General features: G+C 40.5%; 1 protein-coding gene across 4 annotated transcripts in view; it reads left to right on the top strand.

Moving 5' to 3' along the window:
• The first annotated feature begins 342 nt into the window (after nucleotides 1-342).
• The window catches only part of LOC128742240 (uncharacterized), a 131,290-nt gene continuing 116,649 nt past the window's right edge, over nucleotides 343-14,983 (top strand). The window contains exons 1-2 of one of the 4 annotated variants that reach the window (XM_053838535.1): nucleotides 343-477; nucleotides 540-688. In XM_053838535.1, the coding sequence (XP_053694510.1) occupies nucleotides 348-477; nucleotides 540-688 (279 nt within the window). In that variant the 5' untranslated portion in view covers nucleotides 343-347. Of the gene's footprint in view, nucleotides 478-539; nucleotides 689-9,861; nucleotides 10,275-10,930; nucleotides 11,605-14,983 lie in introns of those variants that run through there. The other 3 variants (XM_053838533.1, XM_053838534.1, XM_053838532.1) reach the window with 3 other exon arrangements.

Here is a 14,983-nt window from a genome sequence, read left to right as displayed (position 1 = left end):
AATTAATATTAAGCGCCATCGACAATTGTTGCATTTGAACCATTCACTGCTTTACAATGACCTGTAATTCAACATTTGTGTATTTTAGTTTTTAGTTGACAAATAAAAACTGAATGTTTAACAACAATAATCCATAAGAAACAATACAATGCTTAATCTCACGAAAATTTAAACAGCTTTTGAAATTAATGAATCTAGAAAAGTAGTTCTGTTTGGTAATTTTTCTAACGTAGGTAGGTTCTAGGTACGTGATATAAAAACCAAATCTTGTTAAAACTTATTCCAAAGCCAAATTTCAAGCAGTTTACGCTAATAACTTTTGTCATGTGATTATTGTTTCAGATGTGATGGAAGACGATACTAATAGCGGTACCGATGATGGTTCGGCAACGCGTCGTGGCAGATTTCGTATTTCGGCACCATCACCAGGCCTTTCAGAAACAACTGTCGGTAGATTCCGGCTAATACCACAAACAGGTAACTCCGAGCAAGCAATGTTATAGCACCATAGTACCATTCTTATGCTTCTAATTTCATAGGAAACTATGGACCAGTTTCACCGTTCTTGGGGCGTTTTTCTGTCATACCAGAAGAACCGCAGAACTCACCTAGTTCTGCCATTTCTCCGGCTAATAATGACGCGAATCGACAAGCCTCACCGGATTGGGATTTCGATGATGATAAAGCTGTAAGTAATTTGTTTTATATGGCAAATAGGATAAAGTAAACTACAGAGAAGTTCTCTGTTCTCTGAGAGAACAGACATCGATTCAAGCTTTAGTAAATCTCGGATAAAATTACTTAAAATCTAATTAATTGCAATAAGGGGCCGTGCAATAATTACGTAAGGGCTTTTTCCTCATTTTTGAACCCCCCTCCCCCCTATATAAGATTTTGGCCAATCCCCCCTCCCTCCCCCCTTAAAAAATCTTAGTAAGGTTATTTGAAACATCAAAATTCAAGTTTTATTTAAAAAGTTAGACATTGAAAAAATATTGAAACAGTCAATAAAGTTCAAACAAGTTCATAATAACCAAAATTCAAACAAATTCATAAAAAAAACAAATAATATCAATTATCTGTTGTAAATCCCTTTATGACCCACTCACAAACAGAACGTATTTCAGCATTAAGGTTGTCAATAAATGTTGGTGTATGCTCAGAAACTCACTCTAAATCGTGAACACGTGTCCTCGTCAAGTAGCGTACAAAGAACTTCTTTTCCTCTTCTACATGGCACGCGACATGGTTGGAATTGGCACAGCGTTGCGTCTAATGTACAGATCTGTAATGACCATCCGCGGTGTCCTTTGACCAGGGCCCGATAACGTCACCTTCAATTGCATAGCGTCACTCAACAATGAAGCAGTGAAGCTTCGGTTTCAACAGAAGCAGCACCGCTTCAGTTTCAAACTGGCTTCAGACAGCGTCAGTGAAACGGGTTTCACTTCATCTACTTTTCTATCAAATTTTCAGAAGAAGGCCAGCAACCTTGAATGCAAATAAATTGAATTTGAGTAACATTTCCTACAATGCAACGCATATTAAAATTAACCTAGTCAATGTTGACAAATCGTGCCTGACTTCCTGCCGTCGTCAATTGAAACAGCCCCCAACTTCCACTGAAGCTTGCTTGAAACGTTCTGTTCAACAAATGAAGCAAGTCACTTCATGTATGAAGCGAACGTAAGAGAAAGTCAGTTTCATTTATTTGTTTCGACGATGTCGGGCCCTGCCTTTGACGCAAATACCGACCCCACTCTGGTCACATGCGGCAGCCAAGAACAGAAGGGGGAACAGAAGAACAATACATCCCAAGAAACATTTTTGTTGTATAGGAGCTTATCAAGCACTTGTTCCATTGGTACAGCTATACATAGTTGAATAAGCTACTTTTAAACAAAAATGTTTCTCATGATATCATAAGGGATTTTGCGGCTGCCTTGCGGAATTGGAATAGGCAATTGCAACGAAATATGTTGGAATAATAGCATAAACCCATGACATCAAATGGCTCTGGAACAATTAGGCCAACTGCTGTTTCCCTGAGTGGGCAAAGCTAAAATACTCAGCAGGTTGCTACGCATTGCCTTGCAGCATGAAGGATTTCGACACTTCACAACTTAACTCAACAATTTAAAATTTTTGTAACAAGCAACATGAGTTGCTATTAAAAATATGAATTTTTTCGAGTGTGAAAATCTTACGTAAGAAATGATTAAACCCCGCTCTCCCCCAAATAAGATTTTGTAAGATTTCGCGGAACCCCCCCTCCCCCCATTATGTCTTACGTAATTAGTGCACGGCCCCTAACTACAAATTACTTAAGAAGGTTAGAACGCGCGTCATCAATTTCTGGGATTTTCAAGGCAGTGCTCATGCTTAAAATGAAAGATATGTTCATGAAAATTTATCATTATGCTGTGTGCTTTGATAAATGTGTTTGAACCTTAATATAAGATTTATCATCATAGATAACAGACTAACTGACTCGAGTAAAGTACCGTTATGCCGCCGTAATAAGCGTAAGCGATGAGACGCAAAGAGAATCTCTCATTTGCACATTGGATATTGATAGCACCGATGTGCAGGGGACTTTATATGCAGATGCCGGATGGCGGAACCAAAGAAAATACTGCCTTCATGCAGTTTGCGACGGAGAAACGAACAAGCCCCAAAGGCTTTACCAAGCGACCACGTCCGATGGAGAAGCGAGAAAAATTCTAATTGATTAACTCTTCTCTAATCGTTAAAAGGACGATGGGTTGGGTGAAAAAAAACACTCCAGGACGATTGTCTGAATGAGGAAGCGGATTGCTAGTGACAAACAACACACACGCAATAAAGGGCCCTATTCTCACAGTCACCTCACTTCACCCCACTTCGTTCACTTTCCTGTCACCTCGGGCCCTATTCTCACAGTCACCTCACCTACATTTTTCAGGTGAGGTGACAATTTGCGATTCTCACAGTCACCTAGGTGACCCAGCTCACCTGGGTGACTGTACAAATCAAACAGGGAGCCGTTAGGTGAGGTGACTGTGAGAATAGGGCACGTGAGAGAAGTAAGGTGAGGTGAGGTGACTGTGAGAATAGGGCCCAAAATCTAACAACACATTTTACACATTTTGCAGTGCGGATTGAATAGATATGTTGGTCGAGATCTAAAGTTTCTCAAATAAATTTGGCACATGTTCTCTCTAGAAATACTGAATGTTTCTAGTCCTATCCAAGTTGGCACCTCTAGAGTACTGAATTGAGAGACTGGCCATGTCATTCAATAACTCACATCCTTAAATCAACGACACTCACTGATTATATGAAACGTGTGTCGCTGGTTGAATGATGACAAGTACTCGCGAGCTACTGAGTTACCATGGTCAATCTCTGTATTCAGTACTCTAGGCACCTCCACTAAATGTCTGGTCTCTGTAGTTGAATTACCGTGCACTAATTGAATCTGGTCTACTGTTTCACTATAGTAGGCTGACCGGACGTCCCGGATTATGCGGGACTGTCCCGGATTTGGATGGCTTGTCCCGGAAAGTGTCCCGCATTGATTTTTTTATTGAAACAGTTTCTAAGGATGAAACATAGGAAATTATGACTAAAGTTTTTGGAGCGTCTTAGTAGAATACGAAATCTAAAAATAAAAAATAAGAAAACTTATCCAATTTAATTCTACCATGTGTACACATAGTAGAATTAAATTGGATAAGTTTTCTTATTTTTTATTTTTAGATAGGAAATTATGTTACATTACATGAAAAAACCTACTGCTGACACCGCTCGTCAGCCGGTGCACACCCTCCTAAGTCACGACCCCGGCCAGCCGGCACCTCGAACTCCTCATCTGACCAATGTCGTTGGTGACTGTTCTCTTTATCTTCAGCTTTCGCTTCATTATCCCCCAGTATTTCAATACTGGACGAATCCAGGGTCAATTTAGTGCACTCAGCTCTTTTGAGATGAACTAAAGTCCATTGTCCATTGTAGCATGCATGCTGAAACTGCAGCAGGCTATCATGGGACTTAATGAAGGGCAAAATCTGCCCGGTGGGACACCTACCCCTGTGTATCTCCGAATTCTTATCCGTCACTGGTTTTCACAGATCCCTTGCCAAGTCATGATCTTTTATCACGAACCCATCCCCAAAACCAATCTCGAATCCACTATAAAAACTACCGCAAGCCAGAGCTTAAAAATTTAATCCCTGGGATTGGCTGAAATCGGCCTTCTCTGAAGCTTATTCATTTCGCTTCGATTTTGCTCTTTTGATTATTACACAACAGCGAAGCAAAATTTGAAAAAGTGCTGTATTGAGCGTTTGTAGAATTAGTTATTATCTGCAATATTGCTGAGGAAAGTAACGTTTTATCTTTTGTATTTACGGCGCTATAAGGCTGCTACCCTGTTGGTAGCAAAAAGAGCGCTCTTTTTGCTACCAACGGCGGCCAAGCCTGTCATCATCGAGTCAGACACATGCATCGCGTTTTTTCACCACCCGGCCACGCAGCTCTCGAGACCGGATTCTAGCCATTTTGAGACGGAGTCGACGTACAGTACAGCGGTTAGTATTCAGTTTTTTCGCCAAAGCACAATCCGTGATGCTGAGATCAGCCTTAACTTTTCGAATGACCCTCAACCGCAGTTGACTATCAAGAGTTCAATTCCAACGTCTGGCCTGCGCCTTGCAGACAGCCCTGAGAGTTTCGTTGCATCCAGGCTTCTTTCGGTATTCTTCCTCAGAAGATGCTCATTTGACTACAGTGCCTCAACGAAATAGAATTCGAAGTAGCACAGAGAACAGACTACCAGGTAATTGACAAAAAGTGTGTAAAAGGTTTTTATGTAATCTACGAGTAATCCTTCAATAGAGCACCCCTCGATCAGTAAGTGGCAAATTAAATCTTGATGTCGCTGCCATCGCTGCTATGTAACTCCAGCACAAAGAAATATTGATAAAGGTACATGGATATTTTTGATGCGTTTGACAAACTATATCTGGAGGGCGCTACCGACAGATGTTACACACAAAAAGTCGATTACTTTCTTCGAGCCTGTTAATCTGTTCTCTGTGCAAGTAGTGTAGAAAGTAATTGTAGAGTTACTAGAGCTTTCTGACAGCTCAAGCACCCACACTAGCGAACACGAAATACGCGTGTATATACATGATGTTTACCTCATTTTGGGGAACAGCTGATGCTGGAGAAACAAACCGAAAAATAGCGATTACTAGTTGTGTTTCTCCGTTTGCCACACTGCAGAGCACATATTTCGCTCAAAGTTTTCATCCTGTTCCAAATTCAAGCACATATTTTGAAAACTTGCTGGTATTTAAGCCAGCGGAAGACGAAATTCATTCTGTACCTTGGTGACAAAGGAATCCATCTCTTTTATTTACTGTTGTTGTTTGCCTCATTTTCAAGCACCAATACTCACATAACTGGAAAGCTCTATTATTATCTACAATATTGTTGAAGAAAGTATAATTCTATATTATGTGTTTATGGCGCTATGGGCCTGCTACCCCGTTGTTAGCCCAATTAGCGCTCTTTTTGCTACCAAAGGGGGAGCAACCCCACTGCGCTGTGAATACAAAAAATAAAACTATACTTTCTTCAGCAATATTGTAGATAGCAATTAGCTCTACAATTACCCTTTACCACAGAGAATAGACTACCAGGTAATTGACAAAAAGAGTGTAAAAGGTTTTTAATTAATCTACGAGTAATCCTTCAATAGAGTACCCCTCGAGCAGTAAGTGGCAAACACTGAAAAAACTTTTCGTATAGTTTCTATGTGTTTCACACATAGATTTTTTCCATGTGCCCAGTAAATGAACTTTATGTGCCAAACAGTTACCTGTTATGTGTTTTTAAAATTTACCTTTAAAATTTGCACATACTATTCACGTACATATAATTTTCATGTGTACTTCTGGGCGGATTGTGTTTATATGTGGCACATAATAATCATAAGGATTTTCATATGGAAATTTTCCATTAGATATGTGCGGATTATTTTGAGTGAACTAAATCTTGATGTCGCTGCCATCGCTGCTATGTAACTCCAGCGCAAAGAAATATTGATAAAGGTACATGGATATTTTTTGATGCGTTTGGCAAACTATTTCTGGAGGGCGCTACCGACAGATTTTACACACAAAAAAATCGATTTGGACCCCTGTTCGTTTGAACGATTCCTCATGCAAACTAACGGGGTTAGTTTTTAATTTGAACAACTGGTAACCCTAAATATGCTGGAACTTGTGTGAACTGGCTGCCCTGCTCTTTGTTATTGTTTTGGTGGTTTGATACAATAGGCAGTTGCAAGCAACGAATATTCATTCTCCGATCGGATTTCTATACCATAATCGTTGGGAAAACGCAATGTGAAACAGATTAAACACGCTAGATCAGCAAAAACAAATCGTGTTTATGAGCATTGTCTGCATAAGCAAATGATGTCATATTGAGTATGACGTTTGAACCATTTTTAATTTGCACGTCGTGCAAACCAACGGGGTTCAAATTAAAAAGTGTTCAGATCAAAAACGATCAAACGAACGGGGGTCCACGGTATTTCCTTCGAGTCTGTTAATCTGTTCTCTGTGCATCTACCGAGCAAAAAGCAAGAATGAGGCGCACCCCTCAATTACTCACACCACAGCTCTTTTAGGATAATCCGTCAGTCTCGCCAGCTCCCGAGCCGACGCTGATGGATTGTGCAGGTGACCGCACACAATTATTTTCATTTCTCCTCCTGCATAATAAATATCTCGAAACCACGTTACATTTACACTGCGAAAAAAATATACAGTGGACCCCCATTCGTTTGAACGATTCCTCGTGCAAACTAACGGGGTTACTTTTTAATTTAAACAACTGGCCACCTTAAATATGCTGAAACTCGTATTACTGGCCGCCGTGCTCTTTGTTATTGTTTTGATGGTTTGATTCAGTTGGCAGTTGCAACTTGCATGCAGCGAATATTTTCGTTTCCGATCGGATTTCAATCATAATCGTTGGGAACACGGAAAGTGAAACAGAATAAACACGCTTGGTCAGTGCCAGAGCTGCCATAAATACAGATATTTGTGCATGCATAAATTTGGGACCTTATGGTTTTCTCCGGAGTGTTTTATTTTCTCGATCTAATCTTTTAAATAACATAAATAGTTTATGGAATACTTTAAAATTCAGGAGCATTAGTAGAGCCAGAAATCACAGCAACTGAAATATTTGATGGGTCCCAAATTTATGCATGCACAAATATCTGTATTTGTGGCAGCTCTGGTCACTGTCAGTACAAACAAATCGTGTTTATGTGCATTGCGTGCATAAGCAAATGATGTCATGTTGAGAATGACATTTGAACCATTTTTAATTTGCACGTCGTGCAAACCAACGGAGTTCAAATTAAAAAGTGTTCAGATTAAAAATGGTCAAACTAACAGGGGCCCAGGTATCGAACAGAACTGTTTACAAATATTTAACACATCGCTACCAAAAGGTAGCATCCACGGCCTCTGGGAACGCCGGCAATGAAGTGCCCAATTTCTAAATGATTCCATCTTTACTACCGAACCGATTTAACAAATAAGCCATTCAATACGTCCCGCAGTCATCCACAGAAAATCTGGTCACTTTAACTATAGTGATTCTCAAGCGTGAGGTGTGATACTTTCGACCCATATGTTTTGTTTTATAACGTCAAGTAACGTTGATATTGACGATAGTACAAATCTTGGATACTTTTTCCGAAGGACTTAAGTGACAATGAGAGGTTTTCTTCGTGTGTTCTCTCTTCCGCTTTTCACGGCGATGCCAACGCACTTTCGCATCAGCTTTGCATGAATCGGTGGCCGGTGTCACTAGTTGTGGAAGTACAACCACAGAGAACAGGTTAACAGACTCGAAGAAAGTAATCGATTTTTTGTGTGTAAAATCTGACGGCCTCCAGAAATAGTTTGCCAAATGCATCAAAAAATATCCATGCATCCCGCATTTTGCACCTTACTGGACACCGCAGTCTAAAAGTGCGACTGGCACAAAAAGTGCGACAATGCGAATGTTGTGACCTGTGAGTGAGAAAGAGAAAGAGTGACAACTGCAATGTTGCTATTTTGTTTTGTCATATACATTGGCATTAGAGAAAATAATCTGGATTAATCCAAGTACAGCTGCAAAGCACAATACCTTTATCAATATTACTTTGTGCTGGAGTTACATAGTAGCGATGGCAGCGACATCAAGATTTAATTTGCCACTTACTGCTCGAGGGGTGCTCTATCGAAGGATTACTCGTAGATTACATAAAGATCTTTTACACATTTTTTGTCGATTACCTGGTAGTTCGAGTGACTATATACAGAGTGGCGACAAGTCATCCCAAATGTATGCAATGCGGTTTTTCCAAGGTTTTTCTTTCTCTTTCCTGCATACGCGTTGGATAGGTCGTCTGCTCGATTGGAATGACACTGACAGATAATTATCATTCCAATTTTGACATTGTCGCCACTCTGTATATAGTCACTCTACTGGTAGTCTGTTCTCTGTGGTTGTTATGCGTTTGGCAAACGCGTCACCAGCAGATTTCACACAAACAATCGATTACATTCTTCGAGCTTGTTAATCTGTTCTCTGTGCCCAATGAGATTTAAAAAGGTGTGGCAGATGAAGACATTTGTTGGTATTAGTAGTGAAAAATCAGAAAACTACGTCAAACTACAAAAACGAACCGCGTCGGACAATGGGGTTTGTTTTTGGAGTTTGACGTCACGCTTCATCGTGATTGGTCGATTTACGATTTCACCCACACCATGATGAACTTGCTTCATTGCACTAATACCACTTAACCAACATTGCCACACCTGTATATATCACATTGCTCTGTGCCTAGGTGTAAACGGTGTAAACCCAAAATCGCTCAAATTATTCAGAAGTAGTAATTATTCGCTATAAGGTTTTGCACGGGCGAGCATAACCTCACTTCTTTGACGTCTATCAGTGGTTTGTTTACATGGACTTAGAACGTGGGTTAACATGTTAAAAGTGAATATTGGTTACGGCCTTAAGGGCAAGTCAGAAAAGCACAAAAACTGCCATTCCGAATAGTTTGGAGGGCGACACTGCTGGATAATACGCTTTTAAAACGTTTAACTTCAATTTATGCATATCGCGTTTGCCTAACAAAAAGTAAACAAACCACGAGTGGATGTCAAATGGGTGAATTGCGTTCATTCCGGTTCATTCGTGACGTCACCTTGCAAAACCTTATATGACGGAGCTGTTGAAATTTTTCTGGTTTTTGTGTGACAAAAAGAGGGAGAGAAATATTTTTGGTTTTGTTTTCCCACACGTTGACAGTTCGCCATGGGATTTCATGTAAGTGCGAACAGGCTTAAAAATCTTTTTCGGCTCCGTCATAGCGAATCCAAGGGGTTCCAGTAAGGCGTATAAGTGCGTAGTAATCATAGATTATTTTTGTAATCATTTTCGAATTAATTAGGTAATCAATGGTAATCAGTCGAGTAATCAATAATAATCTTCAGTAATCATTGGTAATCATGTTTAATTTATAGTAATCACAAGAGATTGATTACTGGTAATCAGAGATAATCAGTAAAGTAATCAAAAGTAACATTTTTTAAAAGTGCGTATAGGAATCATTGCTGTTGGAAACCCCTTGAGCGAATCAGAAATATTTTTTCTCTGAGGTAGATTGCATGTAATCTCCACTGTAGGAAACCCCTTGTATTTTACTCATGATGCTTGCAGTCACATCACGTCTATACGGCATTTCGCATTTCGTTCAGTATCACTACTCAACAGCTGCTAAGTGAGTGCGTTTTTGATTGTTGTTCGTCTATTCGCGATATTCTTGTCGTGTTATTACGTTTTCTCCGTTTTGGTAGAACGATTAACATACAGTTTTGTTTTATCGTATTATAGCTGTTGTACTGACTTCATAAAGCATATAAATCACTAAGTGTTACGTCGCGCGAAATCTTGCGTTCGCCTCTAGGTTCGCCTTATCGGTGACAAAACCCTTTTCTGTGTTTGATGGTGTTAGTTATCTAGTGAAAACATAGTGCAGCCTTTTTGAACGAAAAGTCGAATAGTTATCAATAACCAGCCAGTGAGAAGGTGTTCATTCTACTGAATTCAGCATAGAGATAGTGCGTGACATAAATACATGCCTATATTGAATGTGCATATAAAACGAGTGTACAAATCAAAACGAGCTTTTGACGATTGATTACGATCAAGTAAGCAGTGATCAGTAGCATATGACTAAACACAGCTGTGAGGCTTTAGGGTGGTTCTTGCAAATGAATTCAGTGACTCATGTTTAACTAAAAATCGCATTAACTATATTGCGTTACTGTCTAGTAAGAACACATCGTGATGGTTTCACCGAAGTGCCATACAGATTATCCACAATTCGTTGCGAAGCACATTTCTGCTAATCAAGAAAAACCTAGTATTAGTTTGTATCCTATCATTGCCGCATGTGACTTAATTTAAACAACACCGAAGTAAATGCGAATAGCAGCGCAACAAAATTTAATTTCTCATAATACTCGTCTCGCAGAATGGATCTCTGTGTCCGGTTACAGAATAACCCGCGTGTCTTAATTGAAATGTCTTCTTTAAAAACATATCTGTAACAAATCAATTAAATGATTTCTTAATGTGTCCTTTCACCAAATGCAATGCGTTTCGTTGTATTGCGTTGGTGAACTAGAGATTTTTTATTAATAATTTTCAATTATTTCATCTTTCATCGACTGGATGCATTGCAATCCATTTTAAGAACCACCCTAAAGTTTAGTCAAGCTCATGATGATCATCGGAGTTTTCCACTCGTTCAACTGAATCTGCTTTGCTTTGTTGTGTTGGCTTTCTCCGTTGCCTTTTGTAGTTGAAAGAGTTCGGTTTCCTTGCAATGAATCGTGGTTTCGCGAATCGTTTGGTCTGGTCTATTAGAAAGGGAAGCTAAACCAACAGTTAGTGAGTAGAAGGAGCCAGCGGTGTTTATAAGTGACAAGTACACACGGATGAAAATTAATAGCTGCACATAGCTATTCTTTGCAAACGTACCAATTGACATCGTTGGAATTCTTTTCCGCAATATGAATAAGTTACAGTGATGACTAACAGATCATTGGTGATTACCTATGTCATTAAATTAATAATGATAATCTATTCAGAAAATATGTGATATAATAGAAGAATCAAGAAATTACATATATTTTGGTTTAGTATCAACCCAAAACAAAAGTGAATACCGCGAATGCAAGTGAACAAAAGAAGCGAAATTTATTTTTCATTATTCCTACCACCCGCATGTCTATAGAGCTGAAACTAATACAAACAGTCCCTTGAGCGTGCGCCATACTGTTGGCCGGAGTATTTGTTTTTGTCCATTGCCTGCTCGGAACCGTTGTACTTGATTCATTTGGAGCCGTCACAGCGTTCTATATAGCTGCATCCGTCATCTTCCCGTCGTTGGAGGTGAGACGAGGCCATCGCGTGAATGAATATGCACCACTGCCGATTGCTAAAGGTGCTGCCGTCGCTGCCTGTGGTGTTGATGTAAGATCAAAACAAAGCTGCGTGTATAAACATTAAATCACCGTTCTTGCAATACATACCCTGTTTTCCGACCTGTACATGCATAGTCAATGAAGCGCGAAGCTGGATCAATTGAAAATAAGGTTCCACAATAACATTGTCAGTATTATTTCCAGACTACCTCTAATGAGGGCTAATAATTTGGCCTTTTAATTTGAATATCTGTTGACTAAAAGACCATCGTCACACATTGAGAAATGAGAATACCTTCAACTTGATAGATCGGAAAGACAGACTTGATAGATCGGTTCAGACAATCAGTTATTTTGAGCACTTTTGTATTAGTTAAATTTTTTCAGTAGAAACACATGTTTCCAATAAAAATTGATATAATTCCTAATAAACAAGACCTGTCAGCTTGGCACACAAAGCATTTCTTTTGGAAAAAACGATATAGTTTCTAAAATAGATGTATTGTGTGAAATATACATTGCATGAATTAGTGAAAATATCGAATTACAATCAAAATAATAATGAAAAAATCCTACATGATTGCGTTTTGCCCAACATGAGCCATGCTAATGGAAACTGAAGTGGAAAGCGACTAGTTTGACTAGCTACTCATTAATCGCAATTTAGAAAGGTATTTTTTTCAATTGAGGAGTAACTTTTTAATTAGAAGTCATGCCGAGTTTGTATCTATAGGTTAAGCGGAGTTTGTCATTTAAAAAATAAATTTGTGAATCACTATTGGCCGGTATTACCGATTTCGGTACTACCGGTTAGACCACCCTAGTACCGCAGTCGTCGTTGTGGTCAGCAGCCTAGAACCGGGTGACTCGTACTATTTCAAGAAATGGTCTCCATTCAAATCGATCTAGCGCCAATTTCTCAGAAGTCGCAATTCACCTTCCACCTAGTTGAGCCATTTTGTACGTTAAGCCCCCTGTCTCTGGTGCCGGTGGTGTTGTTGAAGAGATCTGTTTTCGTCGCACTGTCATCCGGCATCCTTGCGACGTGTCCGACCCACCGTAACCTACCGCCTTTCGCCAAATGTACAATGGGAATCTTTCTAAGCAGTACCTATAGCTTGTGATTCATATGCCTCCGCCACTCTCCGCTTTCAGTTTGTACTCCGCTAAATATCGTCCGCAGCACCTTTCGTTCGAACACGGCAACGGCGCGTGTGTTTCCCGTGAGTAGCGTCACGGTGTCAAGTCCATAAACAACTACCGGTCTAATAAGGGTTTTGTATATTTGTTAGCTTTATATGGCGGCGTATGCTTGATCGTAGCGTTTCGCAAAGGGCAAAGAAAGCCCGATATTCCGCTTCAAAGCGCCGCTAGATCTCCTTACCAGTCATGTTTTCAGCGGTCACCAGCGATCCCAAATACACGAACTCACCTACGGCTTTTACTGCATCGCCGTCAAATGTTACCGTCCGTGGGAGGCACGCGTTTTTTTAACATCTTCCTTTTTTAATGTATTTAGTCTTTGACGCATTTATTTTTATCCCAATCCTCCCAGATTCCGCTTTTAATCTGGCCTAGCCTTCGTTTTCGCAAAGTTCCTGGCTATGACATCCATCAGTCATCTGTAAAGACTAAAAGTTGGCTACCCTTGGTGAAAATCGTGCCTCTCGTTTCGGTGCCCGCTTGTCGCTCAATAACGATATTGAACAGCATGCAGGATAGGCCGTCTTCTTGTCTCAACCCTCGTCGCGTCTCGAAGGGACTCGACAGTGTCCCCAAGACGCGCACGGAACACATTATTCGATCCATTGTAGCTCTGATCAGTCACGTCAGTTTATCCGGAAAACCGTGTTCGTGCATTTTCTGTCATAGCTGGTTGTATCGTATGCTGCTTTGAAATCAATAAAAATGTGATGTGATGCGTGGGCGAATGGTCTGATACTACTAAGATTCGAACCCACGACCAGTCGCTTGGCAAACCAGACTCGGTAACCTTGCGAGTGTAGAGCCGTTACCAGCGTAGTTGCTCGGTCTTGTTCGTAAATCTCTGTCGGTAGGCGGTCCTTATCAGTTGATCTTCAGCAATACAATTTGTCGTTTGATTTCTTCAGGACGCGAATACTATCGGAATACTAACTTCCATGGGCACTTAACACTTCTAGGTTAACTTTCATTCCGCCTAATTCTGCAATTTTGCCATTGAGGTGTTCATCGAAAAACTGCTTACACATGTCGACCACCTCGCGCTCGTTTGTGATTAGATTTCCTCTCTCGACCCTACATATCCCTCACTTTACGGTCTCTGCCCTTTTGGTGCTTTTTACTCCTCAGGATTGTGGTCAACTGGTTCCTTGCTCATAAGTATTTGGCCAAGTTCTCTCTAGTGACAATGCTCAGATAATTTTTCCAAGCTATTTTTTTCTCTCCACCGCTTGTTGGCATCCCCATCGAACCAATAGCCGATCGTATTCTGCCCCAACCGTCTTCAAGGTTTGAAACACTTAACTCCTCGGAAGAAGGTAGTGCCGCATCCAGTTTTCTTCAAATTGCGGAATATCTGATGCCTGATGCTTACCCGAGGAGGACGGCTTTGACGTGTTTGGTATACGGTTGACAGTTTTGAGCGCACATATACAATATACGCCGCCGTAGGGAATGTATGTTCGTGATATTAGAGAAAAACCGGCTATCTATGAGAACGTGGTCAATCAGGCTCATTGTAGGTTGGTTAGGTGATTTCCGTGTAGTTTTGTAGATATTTGCCTGGGAATAAGGTACTTCGGATCACCAAGCCTTGGGAAGCTGCGAAGTTTGTACATCGTTGAATCGTTCGTGTCGGTGTGCAGGCTATGGGGTCCTATCACCAGTCTATACTTTTCTTCCCTTCCGACCTGGGCGTTCATATACCCAATTACGATCTTGATGTCCCGTGGCGAGCAGCTGTCGTACATTGGCTCCAGCCTCGCGTAGAACGCTTCTCTATCATCATCGGATCTATCCTCGTGTAAGCAGTGCACGTTGATGATGCTGTAATTGAAGAAACGGCCCTTCATCCTCAATAGACACAATCTCTCTTTGATTGCAGGATCACGTGATCCTGCATTCTGCACAAAACTAGAGAGCTCGTTTGGGGCCGTGCACTAATTACGTAAGGCATGATGGGGGGAAAATTATGAAAAATTCTCATGTTTTAATAACAACTCATGTTACTTGTTACAAAAAATTTTAAATTGATGAGTTAAATTGTGAAGTGTTGAAATCCTTCATGCTGCAAGGAAATGCGTAGCAACCTGCTGAGTATTTTAGCCTTGCCCATGAAGTAATTTGCGGTTTCGTCACTAAACTAGAATGACATTAGGTGGGGCTCGTATGTGCATTCATTAGAGGGGAGCAAATAGTGGAGGAGAGGATCCGGGAGTTTGGAATTT

Source organism: Sabethes cyaneus, chromosome 3 (assembly GCF_943734655.1).
Source record: "Sabethes cyaneus chromosome 3, idSabCyanKW18_F2, whole genome shotgun sequence".
NCBI lineage: Eukaryota > Metazoa > Arthropoda > Insecta > Diptera > Culicidae > Sabethes > Sabethes cyaneus.
This window is presented reverse-complemented; position numbering and strand designations above follow the sequence as displayed.